The following is a 22444-nucleotide window of genomic DNA, read 5'->3' as shown; positions in this document are numbered from 1 at the left end:
TACAAGGATGCAGACAACTGTGACACTTGTCACTCCTGTGTTTCTGTGTCACCCAAGCAAAGGTCGGCAAAAGAGGAAAAATGAGGAAAGAAAAATGAAAGTTTGTATTGAGTTCATGTTGAAAAAAAAAAAAAGAAAGCTGCTGCTTGTTAAGATTCCTCGTCTTTGGACAGAGCCTGCGGAGGAAAACACAACAGTGACTTTTCAGACATAAGATGTTGGATGTCACCTGTTTCACAGATATCAGGTCACCTGTTTGAGAAACTGTCTCCCAAAATAGTTTGTGGCCAGGTTCTTCAAGTTGGTCTTTCCTCCCACTTTGCACTTGACGTATCCGTAGAGGTTTGCCGCTTGCAGCACCACTCCCATCATCACCACGGGCTGCGTGCAAGACGACACGTTCACCGCTCAGTCGCCCCAACATGTGCTTGTTGAGCGTCAAGCCTTACCAGCCACATGATCTTCATCTGAACGAGAGCGCTGAAGGCAAAGACCACCCACACCACTGGACACACGATCAGTCCCAGCCAGAATATCCGAGATTCCGAATCTGAAACGTATGACTTCTTCGTCCCCTGAAAGAAAACAGCTTGTTCTCAGCATCCGTAGAGCAGAACATTCTACTAGCAGGTCACCTTCCGGGATTCAAACACCCAGTGGCTTCGTCCATCGTCGTCCACCTGGTTCCACCACCTGAGCCCCACCATCAGCCGCCCTGTCACATTCTGCGCACAAACGCCAAGGACATATGGAACACAAACATGACAACATGGGAATACCACGGCGGCAGACACCCACCTTTACCGTCCAGAAGTCACACGAGAGAAGAAGAATGATTGTGACCATGCCACCGATAAAGTTGTTACTGCTGAAAAGTTCACAGAAGAAGTAGACCAGGATGGCGCAAACCCGGAAGAAGAGGTGGAAGAAGGACGCCACGGGATGCCTGGGAACACGGTCACAACAGATGTCAGGTGAGCCATTTGTGGCTTGCGGATGTTTTATTATTGCCCTTCGCCAAAGATTAAAAACATAATGATAACAAGAAAAGTAAAAAAAAAAAATTACAAGAATCAAGTGAAAATATTAAGAGAAAAAATTGAAGAGAAAAAGTAAAAATATTTGCACAAATTAATTTGTAATATTATGAGGAAAGTTGCGGAATCAGGTTGTGGGAAAGGTTATAATATTACAATAATAAAATCTGAATTATGAGAAGAAAAATTACAGGAATAAAGTCGAAAAAAAGCTATAACTTTCTGAGAATGTCAAAATATAAAGTTGAATTCTAAAAAGAAAAAAGTTGCAGTTTTACCAGAATAAAATAACATGATGACAAAGGAATTGAAATATTAATAAAAAAAAATACATTAAAGAACGCCATTGGAAAATAAAGCAATATTTCAAGGTAGTAGTATAGTAGCGATAATAAAATTGGTCATTCCCACAAGCTGTTCTCCAGTTGTTCATCCAAATGAGTACGATTCCTCTTGTTCAGCGTGCCATTAGGCATTTATGTCACATTCATCTGTCAGTTTGGAAGTTGAAGCCCAAAAACGTTTTCACTTACTTGAGGTTTTTTGTCTTTGACCTTCTGCCTGCATCCTCCTCAGCGTCAAAAAGAGACACGTCTTCCTCGTTGGTATCCTGTGGGATCAATAAGGAAGAAGCTGAAGCCCTGGAGACGAGTCATCTCAACTCCAAGGAGCATTTGAGAATTCCTTTCCTGTTCACTCCAACTTCCTATTAGTGCTTTCATACTGTTCATACTGTTCCTACTGCTTCACTCATTTTACTTCCAAGTTTAAGTCGCCTTCAACGGCCATGCGATTACTTTCGTTTTTATGCTGATATGCAAATATAAGCTCCAGTTACAATCAAAGTTTAAATTAAAAAAAAGCATAATAACGAGGAAAGATATTCCCAATTTCACATTAGCGGTCCGAGTTAGCTGCTTGACGGCAGGACAGCGACGTCATATTCCTTCCATTAAATATGAATTTACTTATCTACTACATGTGTATCCATTTATCTATAACACGTGTATCTATTTCCACCCCAAACGGACACAAAAGTCTGCTTTGTAAAGGCAAAACTAGTCACCTACGTCTGTTAGCATGTTGACACTGGAGCCAACACTTCCTGCTTACATGCCAGTTGGAAGACACGTCACCAAGCAGCCTGGTCACGTGACTGGTGCGTGCCCAGTCATGTGGCCTCACGAGCCCTTACGTCATTGCTGGGCGTCACGGATGTAGCTTGAACGACTTCCTGGACGCTCAATAAACACTAAATACATGTTAAATATTCGTTGCGTTTTAAACTGTAACCTAACGAAATTAACTGTGGTTTAATTCAGTCACTTTTATCCATTTTAATCCACAATATTGTGTGAGTTTATGAGTTTTTTTTATACATTCATTTATTGATATGTTGTTGCTAGGGTACACGGCTGTAGAGAGATTGTATACAAAGACTTGATAAAATAAAACTAAATGCATCTTAATCAGCACTAGGTATTTTGGTCATCAGATTGTACTATATTCCACCAAAAGATCCTTTCGAGAGTGTAAACTTTTTAATGAAAGTTGTACAACATTATGTTTGCATAGAACAGTACATGTCTTTGATGTGTAGTACTCCACACTGGTCACCAGGTGTCAGTAATCTTACATTAATAATATATAGCCATAATAGCTATAATATAATAGCTACTGCAGGGAGTATGTGACTCCCCGTGTGTGAATATATGTTATGTCATATTTAGCTCTTACATGGGACTCCATAATCAGGAAAAAGGCAAAAGAAACAAACAAAATGGCTTATTTTCTGTTTTTTCTGTTTATTGTATTGGTTAATACCAATGTAAACATGACTATAGGGGTGTTATTTCATGTCCTGAAGGGTTTAATAATGTGTAAACCCATATTTAGATGGTCATAAACAGGTTGTCAATGACAAAAATATTTGATTTAACTAGGGGTTACTGTACTTTTTTTGTTGCAAAAACACATAAAAATATCACAGTGTTGTGTAGATTCAACATGGAGGCTGCCCCTGTTTTATTTCATCAGCTTGTTTGTCCTCAGCCATCTGAAGGAGACGTTTGTGTTCATCCAACAAGTATAGGTATAGTTATGGAGGATATGGAAGGTCCGTCCACACTCCCTTGCGTTCACGAAAGAGGGCCACCATTAGCGGGTGATGTGGGAGGGGAGGGGCTTTTCAGAGGTAAGGGCTCTCCAGGCGGCACCAAAGCGACGATGTTCTCCTTCTTGGACAACCAGAACGCCGGGTAAAGTGGCTCTAGGAACTCGGCCTCGTAGCGATGGATGAGCGTCATGGCGTCATCCACGCCGTAGAAGCCCAGTAGACCTTTGGTGGAGTCCACGTACACCCCGACTCGAGTGAACTTGCCCACATTGAGCGGCGTCTCCACACCGCTGTGCCACGCCGAGAAGGTGCGTCCATTCCACTGCAGACACCATGAGATGTTATTCCCGGTGATGCAAGCGTTGCTCTCCTCGCCTTTGCGTTCGATGCTCTTGTAGGTGAGGCCCACGTGCGTTCCCTCCCCGCTGATATCTGCCTCAAAGTAATGACGGCCCAGGTAGAAGCTCTCAACTGCCAGCACCTGGCGCCAGCTGTCGAAGCGCTCGGGAATATCGGGATAGGGATGCTGCCACGGCGTGGTGTTGGTCACTTTGTGGTTGTCTTCGGTGAGACGCAGGAAGACGTGGGCGGTCTCCGCATCGAAACTCACATGAGCGCCATCTAGAGGACATAAGTCGGAAGGTTAAAGGTCACCAAGTCCACGTCTGAAGGCAAACATTCACACACTTACATTTTAGGAAGTCCTCCCGAGTCTCCGGATCTGGAATTGTCATGTTGTGTTTGGCTGCGACGATGGTTTGGACCGTCGTCTTTATTCCCATTTTATCTGAAATGGAAGCACACGTCACTCACTGAGATTTCCACCATCTTGCAATCCTTCTTGAGATGTTTGCAACCCTGGAGAGCAACTAGAAGAAACCTCAGGCTGAAACTATTTTGTGTATAAACTGTTAAAATAAAGCTACCATGAAAAAAAGGGCTCAAATACTTATTTTCCTAGCTGGTCATGTGACCTCACAGCTTGGCTTCATTTGCGACACGAAGGTCCGAGCGTCGCTTTCAGCGTTCATTACTCACACGGCGAGACATTTTTGGACACTGGCGGCGGTCAGGTGAGTCTGAGCTCCACACCTGAGCGTCGAGGCTGTCACACGCAGGCGGAACATTCCACACGTGTGCGAACACGCCAAGCCGAGGCTCGGCTTCTCCTTCTCCAGGAACTCACCGTTGTTGCAGGTCTCCTTCACTTTGTCCATGTAGGACGTCACCAGCATGGTGCACAGCTCCTCCGTAGCGTCCACGATGACGCGGCTGACGGAGTTGAGGCGGTCCATCAAGCCGATGTAGACACCCGGTAAAGAAATGTCGGACGCCTCCTTCTTCCACTCGGAGTACTCCTAACAAGCGAGTGTGATCAGTCGTAGGGATGAGGTGCGGTATTCCCGCCCGGGTCCGATATCATACCTGTAGGAAGTCCACGTCATTCTTGTTCCTGGAGAGCTTCTCAACCTGCGCTTGCGTCTTCTTCAGCTCGCCGCACCTTTGCTCCAGGTGCACACGGATGCCGTCGGCTTGCCGCAGCGCCTGCTTCTCCTCGCCTTCCAGGATTTCTGTCACTTCCCGCTTGGCCTTCTCCACCGCCGCCTGCAGCTGCTCGAACTGAACCTCGATGACCGCCCGCACGTCCGTCACCGAATGCTGCGGAGACGACACCAGCGCATCACGCGTTTTAGCTCTGCCGACGAAAGCAGCCTTTCACGCGTCGCCTTTACCTCGATGGAGACGGTGTTGAGCTGCAGCTTGCCGATGGCGTTCTCCGCCGCCGTCACCGTCTTGGTCATCTCACTGCGTTTGTCCTTCAGCTCCCTCTGCAGAGGACAAACACGCTTTTTCATCACACACTGGCGGGAATTTTCACTTTGAAGCGCAGAATTCCTCAGCAGGTCCGGACGGCCCCCCGGAAGATCGCACCCTCTGGCCGGCGTTGAACTTCCTGTCCTACCTCGTGGAAGAACCATAGACCATGACATGAGGTAGACCCGAATACGACTTCAAATAGTCTCATGTTAACGGCTCCGATTCAGATTCCCGAATCACTGGAGCATCAACAAGAGAATGTCACACACACACATACACACACACACGGCATTGTTTGACAAAAAGGAAGCAGCTGAGGGCTCTCGGCAGGAAGCTGACGTCCACATGACCGTCACTAGGAGACACAAATAGCGGACGTTGATCTTTGCAAGTGTTAGCTTACCACAAACACCTCTTCATCAATCAATCAGAGCAAAGTTCCAAAGTCCAGCTAAGTCCTCCTAAGTCCTCCTAAGTCATCTGGTGTGGCATTGTGTTAGGGTGCGACTCCACACTTCTGGTATAGTGGACCTCACATCCCCCCCATGAGACGTGCTAAGCTAATTAGCACGCTAGGAACTGATCTTCATGTACTTGAGGAGTCCTGCTCACATGAAGTGTGTGTGTGGGTGTGTGAGGGGGGGGGTTTGAACCTACCTCGACTCGTCGCCGAGCCTCAACCACAGCAACGGTGTTGTGGCCCCTGTGCTCCTCACCCACGCAGTCCTGACAGATGCAGCAGGCGTCGGCGTAGCAGAACAGTTCCAGGGGCCACTTATGGATCTCGCAGGTCCTCCTTTCGATATCCCGGAGCGGATCCACCAGCCGGTGGTTCTGGAACTTCGGGTTCTCCAGGTGAGGCCGGAGGTGGGCCTCGCAGTAGGACACCAAACAGGTGAGGCAGGACTTGAGGGCCCTGCAGGGGCTCTCGATGCACGAATCACACACCACGTCATCCGGACCCAAAGGTTCCTCCGTTACCTGGTCTTCTTCCACAACTTCGGTAGCGCTTTCTTCTGCCGCAACCTCGTTCTGCTCCTCGTCGGAATTCTTCTGAGGAGCGTCTGTCTCATCCACTTTGTCACTCTGCTCACACTCAGGGGTTCCTCCGTTCTCCTTGGTGACCAGGGGGGCACCGGCTGCCGGGTCAGCACCGTTCTGCTGAGGGGTGACAGTTTCAGGATCTGCCATGTTCTTCTTCTGCTTGCTCTCTGCAGCCGCCAGGAGAGGAACTGGCCCGGCCACTCTGTAGTTCCTGGAGGAGCCTGCAAAGCCACACCTAGATGATGTGAGTCAGACGAGGCCCAGTTTCAGCCCGCCCCCCTCGGCACCGACACAGCCGGCCCGCCCTCTCCGTCTCCCTCATAAGCCACAGGGTGGAGCTCATCCTGCAAACGAGCTGAGAAGAGCCCGGGCGCATTCCTGCACATGTCTGATCAGTGGCGGGCTGCACTGGAGCCCCGCCCCCACAGGCTGACTTCATTACAGGCAGCATGCACACCCACGTGCACTCCCGCTCACGCTCAGGTATTTGGGGAATTTTGCTCCTTGTTGACAACTTTATTGTACGCTTGTGACACATCCAGGTGCATGTCACATGACCTTTTACTGTTACTCATCAGTAAGAAAGGTAGCTATTGGCTGTTCTGGAAGTCAGCAGAAGTAGCTAGATGATGTCATCACCTCATGTGCATTTTATTTGTATACAATGCTGTAACATATACTGTAGGAAAAAAAAAGAAAAAAAAACAGAAAAATATTTATTATATTACATATTATTATTATATTATATAATATATATATAGATAATTATTATTATTATATTATATTATTATATTATATTATTTGTAATTCCAAACAATTAATATGTTATAAATATATAACAATATCATATAATATAATATTATATAATAATAATAATTATTATATATATATTATATTATATTATTTGTAATTCCAAACAATCAATATTTTATAAATAAATATATAACAATATCATATAATATATAATAATTATTATTATTATTATATATATATATATATAATTTGTAATTCCAAACAATTAATATATTATAAATAAATATATAACAATATAATATAATATAATAATATTTTATAATAATAATTCTCTCTATATATATATATTATAATATAATAATAATAATATATAATAAATATTTTCTGTTTTTTTTCATTTTTTTTCCTACAGTATCTGTTATTATTATATATTATATTATATTATTTGTAATTCCAAACAATTAATATATTATAAATAAATATATAACAATATCATATAATAATAATGATCTATCTATCTATATATTATATAATATAATAATAATATAGAATATAATAAATATAATAATAATAATTATCTCTCTATATACAGTATATTATATAATATAATAATAAGGACTTGATCAAGTTTATTTGTAATTCCAAACAATTAATATATTATAAATAAATATATAATAAACTTGATCAAGTCATCAAAATAATTTTAATAGTTTATCTCAGCCAGTGTCTCTCAAAGTCTAGCCAGCGTTTATAATTACATACAGCTTCACCCAGTTGCTTGTGACTGCTTTGGGGGCGGGACGTACCATAGTTTCGGGAGCACCCACTGCTCAGTGACAAACTACAAACTACAGATCAATGCATGCTTTCACTGTTAAGTCCCCAAAAATCTCTCCAACGACCCCAGGAAAAGTAGTTAGATCTATCACTAGTCGCTTTTGAAATAATATGTTGCACACATTAACGTCAGTAAAAGGACCTCTGTGACGTCATGGCATGGTTGTGTCGTTGGCAAATGTTGCTGCCCCCTGCAGGGAGAGGCGGGTGTTGCAGAAAATGTCAATGATTTTAATGAATGTGGACATTCAATGGTGTTTAGTTTAGTTTAGTTTTTACTTGTTGTGATAGCCAAAGTTACATTCAGGGGCAATCAGGAAAGTTCAGTGCGAGTCAGGTGATCACTGCAGGCCAACCAGCTCAGTGATGGGGGGGGCTGCCACCATCAGGTCTTGATATTTGTGGAAGAAAAGGCCGAGGCGGGAAAAGTAAGCGTCCTCCTGATATGGAAGTTTCTTGGCGTTCAGGTAACGGCTCACCACGGGCTTCACCTGCAAGCGAGGGGGGGGGGGGGGGGGGTGAGGTCACTGTCTCCAACACACACACACACACACACATGTACATACCTTCAGGCACATGTTGTCGGACAGGAAGGGGAAGAGGTGGTGCTCCACATGGCAGCTGATGAGCGAGTGTCCGAAGGTCCAGTCCAGCAGAAGGTTCCTCCGCAGGTTGAGCACGCCGTGCGTCATCTGGAGGATCCGCTTGGGTCGGCGGACGTGGCTGAACATGGGCAGGCCGATGTGCTGTAAAGTTATCAAAAACGCTCTTTCGGTCGGTAACTGATCACGGTTCAGTGTGCGTTCGAGTCCGGAAGTCTCACTTGAAAGATGTTGACATGGATGAAGGGCAAGGAGAACATGGCTCTGCACGCCAACATGCACAGCACGGCGCCAAGTGGCGTGCGGAACCCGGACACGTTGGCGAGCAGCCAGTACTGCGAGTACAGACCCAGCAGGATCATCAGCAGCGTCCTCGCCACCAGCCACGGCGAGCACCCTCGGAGATGAGCTGCAGGTCACAGGTCGTCACAGATGATTGACAGAAGGTTCAGGAGCAGTCGGCGGACTCACCCACGGCGACCAGCGGCGTCATGATCGGTAACATTAGCGGCGCGATGAAGAGGTAGACCAGGCGAGGGAGGAGGGGCACCTTCCACGTGCTGGAGTCGCCCAGGCCGATGACGTTGGTGTGAGCGTGATGCAGCTTCACGTGCGCGTGGACGCCGGCCTGCGCCGAGAACGAACCGCAGATCTGACAACACGACACATGTCACATGTCACGTGACCCGCCTCCCAGAATATCACCAACCGGCCTTTAACCTCTGACCTCGATAAAGAAGATGGCCCAGAACTTGGTCCACGTTGGCGAATCGCTTAGGGCGCCATGACTGGCAAGGTGGTTCCCCTTAACGGTGATGGTGGCGTGAGCCACGCCCATCAGCAGCAGGCCGGAAGTGAAGCACAGGATGTCACCTGAACGCAGCAGCAGGAAGGCTGCAACACACACAAGCGAGTTGTGTTTACATCGTCATGGTAACGCAAACATCAAACATGGCAGATGGATGTGGATGTTACATAACAAAATTTTTTTTTTTTTTTCTGGTTTCGTCATAAACTTTAAAAGATCCATCCCAGAATAAGTTCATACCGACGGGCAGGCAGAGGAAGGCCGCCACCAGGATGCTGCAGTCCAAGCCCCTCCTCTCCCACCAGCTGCTCTCCTTCACCAGGGTCTGCACCATCCTGCTCAGATCCGCCATCAAGGACTCTTCAGAACCGTCCTCCCCCCTTCCGGTCTTCTTGGACCAGGTGGTCCCGTTTAGTTCCGTCATGTCGGCGCTTCTTCTTCAAAGTGCGTCAGCTATCTCCCGTGCAAAGGGCAGCACAAAGGCAATATTGCGAAACTCCTCTTTGGTACCATGCCCCGCCCCCTTTTTTCCTCATGAACCCGCCCACTTATCAGGTTTCCATCTTTTTTCCTCCGTCATGAAAGCACACAGAAATACTTCAGCATCTTTGAATAAAAAAAATGTTTTCTCTTCATATTACAAACATACAAATGTTATGAATGTAATATTCCATCAGTTAAATATAAGGGCAGTCCTTATGTGATTGACACATGGAGACATGGCGACTGTTGCCATGGTGACATCCCAGCGTCCTTAGTTATTCATCCATTTTCTATGCCGCTTAGATGTATGCTGGAGCCTATCCCAGCTGACTACATGCAAGAGGTGGACTGGTCGCCAGCCAATGGCAAGGCACATACAATCATTCACACTCAATTCTAACATACATGTTTTTAGAATGTGGGAGGGCCTGGATGACACCTATGTGCTCACGGGAAAAACATGCAAACTCCACACCAGCGTAGATTTGAACCCAGATCTACTGACTGTGTGGCCAATATGCTAACCACGCACCATGCAGGCCGCGCTTATTCATATATAGAGTATGTTATATCCATCAGCCACCAGAGGGTGCTGTTTGTCTTCAAAGTAGTCATCCTGCTGGCGTTACAGCAAAGGTCCAATAACACACGTCATAGATGTGTGTCCTCGATGGCGTCCGGCTCGCACAAAGTGTCCCGACGTCTCTTGCAGGCTTCCAGTATCTTCTTACGGGGGCCCAGCGGGACCTGGACGCTGCTGAGATCCTGCTCGGAACAAACCAGAAGAGCTTCCAGGTCAATCTTTTCCCGTCTGAAGATGACAATGAACTCTGCAAGGTTGTGCGACACCAGAAATGTCTCAAGTGGACTACTTTGGGGGTCCAGGTCTTCGTTCAGACTTGCATCAGAGTCCTCCCATGGGCTAAGAGAACTCTTGATGCTGTCTTTGTCAAAACTGGACAAGCGTCGAGGAAGTTGCCCGTGTAGATGGACGTTCGGCGCTCGTCCCGCAGGTTCACTTCCTACGACGCTCGCTTCATCGTGACACCCAACGCCAAACGCAGTCCGCGTGCCGTAGTTCCTGCGGAACACCATGGTTCCGAGCCCGGGGCGAGTGAAGAGTGAGTCCCGTCCGGAATCAGAGCTGATCTCGGAATAAGCAGCCTCATGGAGGCCCGGGTCGCTCATGGCACGAGAGAGAGCGTCGCCGTCATGGTCGTGGAGGAACAGGTCATGAATGTCCAGGCCGTGTCTGAGGAACATGACGTCGTTTCCCAGCTGCAGGCCGGACAGCGAACGCACGCTTTTCCTACCGTCTTCTGAGATCTTGAACGTTCCGTCTGTCTGCTTCTTCTTGTCCAGCTTCTTCTGAATCTTGGCCTTGCTCTTCAGGGTGGAATGCAATGTGGCCTGAGCAGAGAGAAGGTCGACTGGTTAGCATGTTCTTAAGCTAAAGGACAGGACGTTGTCCATGTAGACGAGCACCTGCGAATAGGACGGGTTGGAGGCATTGAACTTGCGGCTCAGCGTGCTGCCGCTCATGTAGCTGTAGACGCTTATGGCGTCCAAGTCGTCCAGATTCTCCATGCGTTGGCGGTGTCTCTCCTGGAGTCGGACGCATTCTTTGACACGGCGCTCGGTGGCGCGGAACGCTCGCGCCTTGAGTTTGCCGACTAGCTTGGGATTGAGTGTGATCTGCTTGGCGGCGATGGAGTCCAGGTAGCAGACGCATTCCACGTGGCCTTTGGCGGCGGCCATGTCCAGCGGCGTGTGGTAATCGTTGTCCAGGCACCACAGGTTGGCGCCAAACGCCACCAGGAAGGACAAACAGGCGTGATGGCCGTTGGCGGATGCCAAGTGGAGCGGCGTGTTGCCCCAGATGTCACACTTGTCTGGGTCGCCTCTGCACACGCACACACACACACAGCTTGCTGACTTTTAGGCTTTTATTTTGAAAGGAGACAAAACATGATGTCACACTGAAACATGATTCTTCAGTAAGACTAAAAATGAGGTGACATCATTTACGTTCAGTGTAGCCCCGCCCACTAATGAATGATTGACGCACTAACACTGCATTATTTATATGCACGCCACTTAGCATCGCTGACATCACAGAGGTCACATGGGGGGGGCGACCTCCGTGCGACCCATCAGTGAACATCCGACATCACTGACCTCACAGCAACTGGTCTACAACCAAGCTAACAGGAAGTCATCACGCTAACTAGCGTATTGTGTCTACCCGCTGTAGTGACCTTTGACCTGAATGGCGTCTTATCTCACGGCACCGTGTAAACTTAGCGCCACGTTATCTGCAAAGAGCGCACGTGAGCGTGCATGAAGATAAGGGACGTGTCACGGATGAGCGTGCGTGGTGACCTTTGTGTGGAATGACGACATTAAAATGCAAAGAGAAACACCCGCCAAGTGGGCGTGGCCTAAATGCTGTTTGAGATGGGAGGCCCGTGTTGTGTTTACGTACACATACACGGATATGTACTTACACTATCAAGTTCACGTAAACGTAAATATGTATATAAAAATACACATACATGTACGTTCCATGTCTATATGAAGTAGTCCTGAATAATAAGGTCAACTTCTCAGGTGAGTCGGGTTCTCCGTGGACTCACCCTCTGGCCACGATGGTTCTGAGCGCGTGCATGTTCCCGCTGTAGGCGGCCCATAAAGTGGGTGTCATCCCGTCCTCGTCCGGAGCGTTCAGCTGCTTCCGCGTCGCCTCTTTGAGGACGTCCACGAGGCCGTCCCGTGCGGCCCGGTGGTACCGGTCGTCCATGACTCACTTCCGTTCCGTTTCCATGTCCGTCTGGACCGTGACGCCGGACTCCCGACGGGTTCGTGCTCGGTTGCTCGGAGACGAGCACGAGGAGCGCTGGTTGTCAGGGGAGGGGCGGGACTAGGCAGGCGGAAGTTACCATGAAGACTTCCTGTGAAAAACTAATGTCAAGCAACAGTTTGCTAGCTTGACCTCAACCTTGTTTTGTGCACGTGCGTGAAATTCAACAGGGTGCCACTTTTATTCTGAAAGGTTTCATTAACTTTTCATTAACTTCTGCTACATGATAAACAACAATATGACACAATACACAGTAGACTACATGTCATGCTACGTGTCATGCTACATGCCACGTCATGGCATGTCACATGGTGATACATGACATTATGACACTACATGACATGGCACACTGCGTGACACACTATATGACATGTCACATTACATGTTACACTACATATCACGCTACACGACATAGTGCATGCCACATTACGTGAAACACTAAATGACATGTCACACTACGGTACATGTTACACTACATACCAAGCCACATGACATACTGCATGCCGCATGTTACACTACAGTACATGATATACAGTATACTACATGACACACTACATGTCAAGCTAGACGACATACTGCATGCCACATTGCGTGACACACAATATGACACTACGGTACATGTTACACTACATATCACGATACATGACACACTGCATGCCGCATGTTACACTAAAGTACATGATATACAGTATACTACATGACACACTACATGTCAAGCTACATGACATACTGCATGCCACATTGCGTGATACATTATATGACACTACGGTACATGTTACACTGCATATCACGCTACACGACATACTGCATGCCACGTTACGTGAAACACTATATGACATGACATGTCACACTATGGTACATGTTACATTACATATCAAGCCACATGACATACTGCATGCCGCATGTTACACTACAGTACATGATATACAGTATACTACATGACACACTACATGTCAAGCTACACGACATACTGCATGCCACATTGCGTGACACACTATATGACATGACATGTCACACTACGGTACATGTTACACTACATATCACACCACATGACATACTGCATGCCGCATGTTACACTACAGTACATGATATACAGTATACTACATGACACACTACATGTCAAGCTACATGACATAACATGCCACATTGCGTGATACATTATATGACACTACGGTACATGTTACACTACATATCAAGCCACATGACATACTGCATGCCGCATGTTACACTACAGTACATGATATACAGTATACTACATGACACACTACATGTCAAGCTGCATGACATACTGCATGCCGCATGTTACACTACAGTACATGATATACAGTATACTACGTGACACACTACATGACATACTGCATGCCACATTGTGTGACACACTATATGACACTACGGTACATGTTACACTACATGTCACGCTACATGATGTACAGTATACTACACGACACACTACATGACATACTGCATGCCACATCGCGTGATATATTATATGACAGTACGGTACATGTTACACTACATGTCACGCTACATGATGTACAGCATACTACATGACACACTACATGCGGTGCTGATGACGGCTTTGGCGGCTGTTCTGCTGAGAAGAGGCTGGTTTAGGTTCTCTGGATCTCAAAGAGTCGTATGTCCGTGTCGTACCAGACTGGCGGATCCATGTTGCTACGGCGACAAGAGCCAGGAATTAAGAGTCCATTCGCGTCCAAATGAGAGCGTTTCCTGCCATCGCTCACCGTAAGTAAACCACGCCCCACATGTACGTGCGGAACCACGAGGACGTGCCGGCGTTCACCTGGGACTTGCGGATCAGAATGGGATGCGGCACTGGCAGAAGGCCGACCAGCGTTCCATGTTGGAGGAACTTCAGGATCTCAGACTCATCGGTCAAATCCCTGAGGAAGATGATGGATATGAGAAGGAAAAACGATGAAGAATGAAAGGATTACTTACTTGTCGATGCAAATCTTCTCCACCTGAGGGACCAGAACCTGCAGCAGTCTCATGATGGTCTGCAGAGGAAGCTTGGACCTCCAGGACAGCACCTGAAACCACAGCTACCGTGACGCATCCCGCTAGCATCTCACTGCAACAAAGGAGACGGACTGACCCAGTCCGGACTGGCGGTCCAGGAGGACGAAGAAGACGAGATGCTAGATTCCAGACTCCCGGCTTCGGTGTTTGATGGAGTCATCTGATGAGAGAGATGAAGTAGAAGAAGACGTTGGAGTGAGTGAACATGTGAAGACACCTCAAGTACCTCCTGGTCTCTCTCCAAGCTAGACTCGGTGTCGCTGGTCCCGGTGATGGAGCTGCAGTCTGCGGCCGTCTGCGCTGGTTCTGGAGCGGCCACGGTGTCATCACACACCTGAGACTTGTCGGTTGTCGGGTCCATTCCTAAAAGACCACAATGACATCATGTGTGAGTGCAAGAAGGTCTGCAGAAGAACCGGAAGATCCCAACCTGGTATTCCGTGCTCTGCGGCATTATGCGCTGCGGGTCTTAGTGAGGATCCCGTCTCGGAGTTGCTCCTGGACATTCCGGACTTCCTCCTCCTCTTCTTCTGCAGCGCCTTCTGAATGGACAGCTCATCACCCGGGAAGTTGGCGAGATGATGGAAGACGTTCCTCTTCCAGATGAGCGTGTACACCAGGTTGCTGTTCCCTGTGGGGAGGGGTCAGAGTGGGTCCATCCAGGAGTCAGAGGAGGGTCTGTGTCCCGGTTCTCACCGTCAAACTGATACTGGATGATGTTGTTGAAGATCTCCAGCAAGAAGAAGACCAGCTGGTGGTTGTGGACGGCGGTGAAAAGAAACTGCGGCGAGGAGAAGACCTCCAATAGGTGCAGTAGCTTTTGGGACGCCACCATGGACAAACTCTTCAGATAAGGAGAAACTACAGCGCACACAAATGATCACATGACCTGGACTGGGCCTGCAAGGGGGCGGGGCCAACTCACTGTTCACGATGATGGTGAGCAGGCAGTCAAAGAGCGGCAGCAGACGCTGATGTCCACTGGTCATTATTCTGTGGAAGATCTGAGCAGGACAGGAACACCACGTGTGGTCAAGGGCGTGACGCCGACGTGCCGACGTGCCGTCTTACCACCACCAGGAGATCAGCGTGGGTCCCGCTGAAAACCGGAATGTCCATGGGTACGCGCAGCGTAAACGGCTTGTTGAGACGCACGCCGAAGTTCCTCTCACCGCTCAGCAACAGCAGGATGAAGACGCCCATGTGCACCAGACCCACGGCGGCTGAAGGTTCACAGGAACACTTTACGGACTTTTCAACACCATCCGGACCGCAAATGCATCGTTGGGCACTCACACTGATCAGCACGGCCTTCGTTGAGGAAGAAGAGGATCGGGATGAGCAGATCCAAAACGTCACTGCTCTTCAGCACAAAGAAGAAGAACTTCTACGGACAGAAGAAAGTATTAGCATTAGCATTAGCATTAGCATTAGACCCCAAAGATCCAAACAAGTTGCAACCTTGTTGAGGTTGCAGAACTTCCAGAAGAGGATGAGGAGCTCCTGGTGGAAGTGGATCTTCTTGCTGGACTGTGGCAGGTAGGTCTGCACCAACGGGTTGTTGAGGAGGCGGCTCAGTCCTTTCAGGATGAAGCTCAGGTCCTGAAGAACAAACAAACAGTTCAAGTCTGTAGTAGTCTGTAGACCGCTTTCAGGGATCGGCACGCCACCTCTTCACGATGGATCCGAGAGAGGTAATTGACAAACAGGTTCTCCAGGGAGCTGGACTGGAAAAAGACAAGATGGTGTCAAAACTTCCTGTTGGGAGTTTTGCGTCGGGAATAAAGCATCGTCCTCACGTCTGGCTCCTCCCCTCCTGAGGGCGCCACAATGGAGTCCACGGCGGAGGGCAGGCTGGTTCGCTGCTCCAAAGCGACGATGAGAACCTGCAGGGCTTGTTCCACCAGCAGTTCCCGGCGGTCCGAGAAGAGGAAGTGGTTGTACGGGATGCCGTATCCCGCAGGGTCGTAGGCGCAAACCACGTTGAGCAGCGAGGTGAAGAGAGGGAGGGCGTGTCTGTGGTCACATGTGTTCAATCACATGGTCGCTGACATGTACGTGCGTGTACGTGTACGTTACCTGTTTGCTGAGGAGCAGAAGAACGCCACCCAAGCGTTGTCAGAAGCCGGCGGCGGCAGATAGAGGACCTCCGAGAAGCAGGTGAGGAGCAGCTTTAGAAGCTCCACCCTCAGACACACAAAACATGGCCACTCTAACACACCGCGTCTCACGGCATATTTTGGAGGCGGAGTCTCACCTGTTGCGGTCGTGGGCGGAGTTGAGCGGCGGCGACTGAGAGAAGCCGACGCCCGCCTCCCAGATGTACTCGCAGCTGTCGATGAATTCCACGTCAACACCGACGCCCTGCGACTGACATGCATAGCTAGCGGCTAACGAAGGACCACATGATCACATGGTCACGTGCCGATTGAGCGCCCACACATGCATGGCCGCCATGTTTGTGTTTTGTATTTTTACTGTCATGTAAAAGCCCCCCCTTTCGTTTTGTGTTTGTTTGCTGACTCCGCCCACTAGTCAAACATGGCTGCTGGTCAGTCATTAACTGAGTGAAGACAACTTGTGGGCGCCCACCTGATGGTTCTTCTTGATGGTGAAGTCCGGGCAGAAGAGAAGGTCGGCGATGGCGAGCAGGAGGGATTCGGCGAGGGGCCGACCTTCATCATCAACACCTTCCTCCTCACGCTGAAGACATCAAAGAGGGACGTGATGATGTGATTGGTCCACAACAACATGAGACGTCACCTTTGCTAGCTAAGCCCAACCCCCAAGTGAATCAACAATTCAAGTGGGCGGAGTCAAAAGACTCATGGAGAGACAATGCAAGCAGTGTTCGGACTCTGGTAACCGGAGAACCAGAGCCACTAGGGACTGGAGGGGTGGGGGGTCTTAAAATCATCATGCTACATTCCCTGCAGCGTACCCCACTCCGGGCGACGCCGGGCACCGTGGACCAGAAGAAGCCTCGCCAGTCGGCATCCTCATAGATGAAGGGCAAGACGCGCGTCAGGAGCCTCGTGCAGTTCAAGACCAGCTGGTGGTCTTTCTCGGAGGGGCACCCGCGCGCCGCGCTCTGTACCAGTTTCTCCACCGCCTAGACGACAGGAAGTCATGTCATCACATTCTTACCGCGGTCGCCTGTGACTTCCACACGCACCTTGTAGCACAGCGTTGCCAGGTTGGATGGAGATTCCTCCCTCACAGCTCGGATCTCTGCCGCCGGAACCAGAGCGAAGACATCCTGGACCGTGGTGGACGTGTAGGCCCAGAACTGATCCCAGAACGTGTTGTCTGTCGCTTCCACTGGCTGACATGCACACAAACACACACACAAGCATGTTCTTGTTTGGGACTGGCACCTGTCAGTCAACACGTTGGGAAAAGTGATGTACTCAAGGTTACTTTTTATATACTTAAGAACAGTACAGGACTGCATGGTGGTCAAGTGGTTAGCATGCAGGCCTCACAGCTAAGAGACCTGAGTTCAATTCCACCCTCGGTCATCTCTGTGTGGAGTTTGCATGTTTTCCCCGTGCATGCGTGGGTTTTCTCCGGGTACTCCGGTTTCCTCACACATTCCAAAAAAACATGCTAGGTTAATTAGCCACTCCAAATTGTCCATAGGTATGAATGTGAGTGTGAATGGTTGTTTGGTCTATATGTGCCCTGTGATTGGCTGGGATAGGCTCCAGCACCCCCGCGACCCTCGTGAGGATAAGCGGTAGAAAATGAATGAATGAATAAACTGTAATATAAACATGCAAAATGAAAGTATAAGTTAAGTGTACTTAAAGTATATTATAATGGTAACAATGGCAGCCTATAGAAAAGTGTACTTAAGTATATTAGAGTATACTTAATGTATACATTTTATAAACTTAAAATGTTCCAATTTAGTCCGAAGAAGTATTCAATTAGTATAGTACACTAAAAAGTACATGGTCTGTAGTATACTTTGATACTTATACTGAAGTATACTTAATAAAATGAACTTCAATTGTGAGTTTAGGTGTCCCACGTGAAGCGTATAGTATTAAATATGTTTGACGTGGAATGCCGGCGGTGTTTTCCAAGCGGTTCCGGTCGCGTTCGGCCGTCTGGGCTGCAGTGGAAGCCGCCATCTGGAACCGCCAAGTTTATCCCGCGGCCTATAAAATCGCGCGTGTCAGCGCTACCTTTTGGCGCCCTCGGAACTTCTAACCTGGGTTCTGGTGGTGAGTTGGATCACCGCCTTCCTGAAGTGAAGTTTGCTGCCGCTGCTTCCCATGTTCGGTGGTCGTGGTCTGCACCGACTGGAACCCGGAGCGTCTGATGAGGCGTTCAGGGCTTGCTCGGAGATTAGACTGACAACTGCTCATGTGTATCGGCTTTTAGAAGAACGTCAATGTTGTTTTGTGATGTGTTAACGGAACTTTTTTTGATGTGTTATCGGAGTTTTTTCTGAATATATATATTTTATAGATTGCAACTGTGAATAATAATAACAATACAACTTTATGACTTAGCAAATTATTATTTTTTGTTACTAGACATTGTAACTATAATCAATCCCGGTTAATCCAAGAGAAACGTTGTGTTGAAAATATACCGTAATTAATAAATTACAGCTTTTTGAGAACGAGTACAATGTCTCCCGAATCGATTCCCACCGCCCTCGAATGCAGCATCGTGCAAGCAGGAACTCTGCTGGAAGACTTCCGGGATCCAAGTGTACATATTTAACTTTCGCTGACGTCATGATTGAGCTTCTTCTCAACCGAGACCTTGAACGCATCAAGTTGATGCAGTCACGTGACGATGCCACGCTTGCAGTGGCACGTCCACCTTATATCTTTTATAGGTGCTTTTATAGGTGCTAAAGTATGTACTATATATGTGCTCTCTGATTGGTCGATGACTTGAATCATCTCACAGAGTCAGCTGGGATAGGCTCCAGCTCGCCATGACCCTAATGAGGACAAGCACTATTCAAAACGAATGAATGAAATGTTGAGTGATGACTGTGTCCTCCTCCATGTCTCTCCTGGCAAATCATCAGGCCCCGCCCCTCGCCTCCTCTCCTCCCCTGCAACTTTCCCCACATCTTCACAGGCTGAGGACGCCATGGCGAGTAGGAGTGTTTTCATCCTGGTGTTGGCGGCGCTGTCAGCAGGTGGCGCTGTAAGGACACCCGTGTCTTCTTCTGCTCTTGTCTATTGACTTTGACATCAACTTTACCTGTCCCGGTCCCAGGGCTCGGCGAGGGAAGACAGACGACGGCGGACGCTTTTTTCGTCGCTGTGGAAGTCAGGTGAGCGAGTGTCGGGTCCCGACGGGTTCCAACTTGAAAGGCCCGGAAGCAACAATGATCCCAGATGGGCTTCCTTCATGGCTGTGGTTAATCGGAGCATGCTGTGATCCGTTAGGAGGGATCTGTCGCAACGGAGGCACCTCCGTCCCGAGCCTGACGACGGGCCAGCACATGTTCTGTTTGTGTCCCGAAGGTTTTGAAGGAACGTTCTGTGAGACAGGTGAACGAGTATATTTCAGAGTTCTTGTCTCTGGACCGCCTAACCCCACCTTTGTCTGAGCAGCCACCGGTCCCGGGTGCTATGAGGGCGTCGGTATTTATTACCGAGGCTTCCAATCCAGATCGGAGAGCGGTCGGACGTGTGAGGACTGGGACTTAGAGTCCAGGGAACGCTATCTGACGTCGGACATCAACGCTGGCAGACACAACTACTGCAGGTGGTGATCAAGTTCCATGGAGGCAAAAATGTCTCCATGGCAACGGCACGCTAGCATGACTCTAAGTATCGACGTCACAGTCTTCGAATGTCCGTAGAAGATCCATCATGTGTCCTGGACTTAAGGACTAATGTGTTCTGTGTCCACCAGGAATCTGCACTTCAAGCGGCGGCCGTGGTGTCGCGTGTGGAAGGACCAGCAGCTGCTGTGGGAATATTGTGACATTCCTCGATGTGATGCTGGGTGGTGTAAGTGGACACAACAGGCCGTCATGTTTGATTCCTCCATTACGTCTTTTCCACTCATTACTGTCTTCAGTGTCCTGATTGCTTGGAATCTTTCAACTTTGGCGCTCTTGTAGTCAAGCCAGTGACGTCGCCCCCGCCGCCGCCCCCGCCGCCGCCCCCGCCGCCGCCCCCGCCGCCGCCCCCTAAGTCCACTGAGCCCCCTGAGCCAGGTAAGCCCTTCCCCGGTGTTCGGAATCGTTCCCCTCCAAACGTAACTCCCTCCCGTCCCGCCACAGCAGCGTGGACGTGTGGCCAGCCCTCCCGAAGGAAGCAGATGAGGATCGTGGGCGGGACCGTGGCCGCGGTGGAGTCGCACCCGTGGGTGGCAGCCATCTTCTGGCGCAGCAGATCCAAAGAGAAGATGTTCCGTTGCGGGGGGAGTCTGATCTCCAGCTGCTGGGTCCTCACCGCCGCCCACTGCTTCCCAGACGGGTATAGGAAGTAGCATCACTTCCTGTTATCATCACTTCCTCTTTGACTACATGCTTCCTGTTTTACAGTTCAAAAGCTAAAGAGAACCGGTTCCGGGTCACTCTGGGCAAGAGCGCCCTGAACGAGAGCGACGACGCCCTGGAGCAGACGTTCCGCGTGGAGAAGATCATCGTTCACGGTGGCTTTGACAACAAAGAAGGAAACTACAACAACGACATCGGTGAGTCCCGACCGGGAAGTCCGTTTGATACCTCAGTACTCCGATCAATGACAAGACGGGATGGCTTGCAGCGCTCATCAAGCTCAAGTCCAAACAAGGTGGTTGTGCACAGGAGAGTCACAGCGTCAAGACGGTCTGCCTTCCTCTCCCGGGTCAGAACCTCCCGCCGGGTTTCACCTGTCACATCGCCGGCTTCGGCAAGGAGAAGCAAGGTGAGAAGCAGGTCCGTGGACTACAGACTAGACTCACATGCGCTCCCTTGACCCGGCGTGTTGGTTCCCAGGCTTGTGGTACCATTCTCAGTACCTCCGTGAGGCGCGGGTGGACCTCCTGGCCGACAGCGTGTGTCGTCAAAGCGATTACTACGGAAACAAGATCAGCGACAACATGTTGTGTGCGGCTCGGCCCGACTGGAGTCAAGACGCCTGCGAGGTACGTCTGTGGACTCAAGCTGTGGCTGAGAACTTGTCTTGATGCTGGCTTGTTGTCAAGGGGGACTCCGGGGGCCCGCTGGTGTGCCAAGTGGACCGCCGCTTCTTCCTGTTTGGGGTCATAAGTTGGGGTGAAGGCTGTGCCAGGAAGCTGCGTCCTGGCGTTTACGCCCGAGTCAGCAACTACAACAGCTGGATCCAGGATAAAACCGGCCTGCCTCTCAAGTGACCACCAGGGCGGCGCCATGTCAACCAGCTCAATATTCCTCTTTGCTCTTTTGTGTATTCCATGTATTCCACTTCGAAAAGTTAAATAAAGCAGGTTATTCTTCATCGAGATGTCTCCATTTTCATTTGATGACCATGACATAGTGGGGTGCGCCCCCTGGAGGGGTGGAACCACCAGGGGGCGGAAAATGACAACATGAAGAACATCTGCACTTTTTAGACTGAGCTTAACTTGAAGGGTTGTTATGTCATCTTCATTCATTCATTTATTTTCTACCGCTATCCCAGCTGTCTTGGGGCGAGAGGCGGGGTACACCCTGGACTGGTGGCCAGGGTGTACCAATCACAGGGCACATATAGACAAACAACCATTCACACTCACATTCATACCTATGGACAATTTGGAGTCGCTAATTAACCTAGCATGTTTTTGGAATGTGAGAGGAAACCGGAGTACCCGGAGAAAACCCATGCAAACTCCACACAGAGATGGCAGAGGGTGGAATCGAACCCTGGTCTCCTAGCTGTGAGGTCTGCGCACTAACCACTTGACCGCCGTGCAGCCATGTTAAAATATTACGGTGCCAAATGTGCAAATATACCAGTGTACAGTGGCAGTTATGATGTCGTCAATACCAACAGCACTAAATTCATCACATAGCAACTTAACACCCAATAGGTGCACCTGATACAAACATGT

General features: G+C 48.9%; 6 protein-coding genes across 10 annotated transcripts; 1 reads left to right on the top strand and 5 right to left on the bottom strand.

The window, feature by feature from the left end:
- Positions 1-118: 118 nt before the first annotated feature.
- tvp23b (trans-golgi network vesicle protein 23 homolog B (S. cerevisiae)) lies at positions 119-2196 on the bottom strand. Its single transcript, XM_058068585.1, has 7 exons — positions 2108-2196; positions 1571-1647; positions 799-946; positions 636-725; positions 450-575; positions 253-381; positions 119-176 (listed from the first exon to the last, which is right to left on the bottom strand). The coding sequence occupies exons 1-7, from the start codon at positions 2117-2119 to the stop codon at positions 150-152; spliced, it is 609 nt and encodes a 202-aa protein (XP_057924568.1). The 5' UTR covers positions 2120-2196; the 3' UTR covers positions 119-149.
- Positions 2197-2595: 399 nt separating this feature from the next.
- Positions 2596-6310, bottom strand: trim16 (tripartite motif containing 16). The gene is made up of 6 exons (XM_058067518.1): positions 5629-6310; positions 4887-4982; positions 4579-4812; positions 4340-4511; positions 3845-3940; positions 2596-3774 (listed from the first exon to the last, which is right to left on the bottom strand). Exons 1-6 carry the CDS (start codon positions 6160-6162, stop codon positions 3176-3178), a joined length of 1731 nt encoding a protein of 576 aa, XP_057923501.1. The 5' UTR covers positions 6163-6310; the 3' UTR covers positions 2596-3175.
- A 1552-nt stretch (positions 6311-7862) lies between these two features.
- Positions 7863-9546, bottom strand: fads6 (fatty acid desaturase 6). Its single transcript, XM_058067143.1, has 6 exons — positions 9256-9546; positions 8935-9101; positions 8679-8859; positions 8429-8616; positions 8172-8351; positions 7863-8096 (listed from the first exon to the last, which is right to left on the bottom strand). The coding sequence occupies exons 1-6, from the start codon at positions 9437-9439 to the stop codon at positions 7947-7949; spliced, it is 1050 nt and encodes a 349-aa protein (XP_057923126.1). The 5' UTR covers positions 9440-9546; the 3' UTR covers positions 7863-7946.
- A 14-nt stretch (positions 9547-9560) lies between these two features.
- On the bottom strand, positions 9561-12407 carry LOC131125517 (pre-mRNA splicing regulator USH1G-like). Its single transcript, XM_058067142.1, has 3 exons — positions 12135-12407; positions 10984-11401; positions 9561-10908 (listed from the first exon to the last, which is right to left on the bottom strand). The coding sequence occupies exons 1-3, from the start codon at positions 12296-12298 to the stop codon at positions 10150-10152; spliced, it is 1341 nt and encodes a 446-aa protein (XP_057923125.1). The 5' UTR covers positions 12299-12407; the 3' UTR covers positions 9561-10149.
- A 130-nt stretch (positions 12408-12537) lies between these two features.
- Positions 12538-18761, bottom strand: hid1b (HID1 domain containing b). 3 transcript variants are annotated; one of them, XM_058067361.1, is made up of 20 exons: positions 18621-18761; positions 17577-17726; positions 17343-17513; positions 16994-17104; positions 16659-16771; positions 16481-16588; positions 16201-16417; positions 16072-16128; positions 15863-16003; positions 15700-15788; positions 15574-15624; positions 15473-15500; positions 15327-15405; positions 15098-15262; positions 14832-15032; positions 14628-14764; positions 14478-14561; positions 14321-14412; positions 14104-14262; positions 12538-14032 (listed from the first exon to the last, which is right to left on the bottom strand). In XM_058067361.1, the coding sequence occupies exons 1-20, from the start codon at positions 18684-18686 to the stop codon at positions 13969-13971; spliced, it is 2283 nt and encodes a 760-aa protein (XP_057923344.1). In that variant the 5' UTR covers positions 18687-18761; the 3' UTR covers positions 12538-13968. The 3 variants fall into 3 exon arrangements, with proteins under 3 accessions (XP_057923344.1, XP_057923341.1, XP_057923342.1); XM_058067358.1 differs by having other exon boundaries at positions 15473-15624; positions 15698-15788; XM_058067359.1 differs by having other exon boundaries at positions 15473-15624; positions 15698-15788; positions 16659-16765.
- A 734-nt stretch (positions 18762-19495) lies between these two features.
- plaub (plasminogen activator, urokinase b) lies at positions 19496-21830 on the top strand. 3 transcript variants are annotated; one of them, XM_058068097.1, is made up of 11 exons: positions 19496-19579; positions 19652-19709; positions 19828-19929; positions 19993-20146; positions 20297-20394; positions 20508-20603; positions 20670-20865; positions 20934-21085; positions 21157-21297; positions 21369-21517; positions 21578-21830. In XM_058068097.1, exons 1-11 carry the CDS (start codon positions 19523-19525, stop codon positions 21743-21745), a joined length of 1371 nt encoding a protein of 456 aa, XP_057924080.1. In that variant the 5' UTR covers positions 19496-19522; the 3' UTR covers positions 21746-21830. The 3 variants fall into 3 exon arrangements, with proteins under 3 accessions (XP_057924080.1, XP_057924079.1, XP_057924078.1); XM_058068096.1 differs by having other exon boundaries at positions 19825-19929; positions 20673-20865; XM_058068095.1 differs by having other exon boundaries at positions 19825-19929.
- The last annotated feature ends 614 nt before the right edge of the window (positions 21831-22444 follow it).

This window comes from Doryrhamphus excisus, chromosome 3 (assembly GCF_030265055.1).
Source record: "Doryrhamphus excisus isolate RoL2022-K1 chromosome 3, RoL_Dexc_1.0, whole genome shotgun sequence".
NCBI lineage: Eukaryota > Metazoa > Chordata > Actinopteri > Syngnathiformes > Syngnathidae > Doryrhamphus > Doryrhamphus excisus.
Note: the sequence above shows the minus strand (reverse complement) of the source record. Positions and strands in the feature narration are given on the sequence as shown.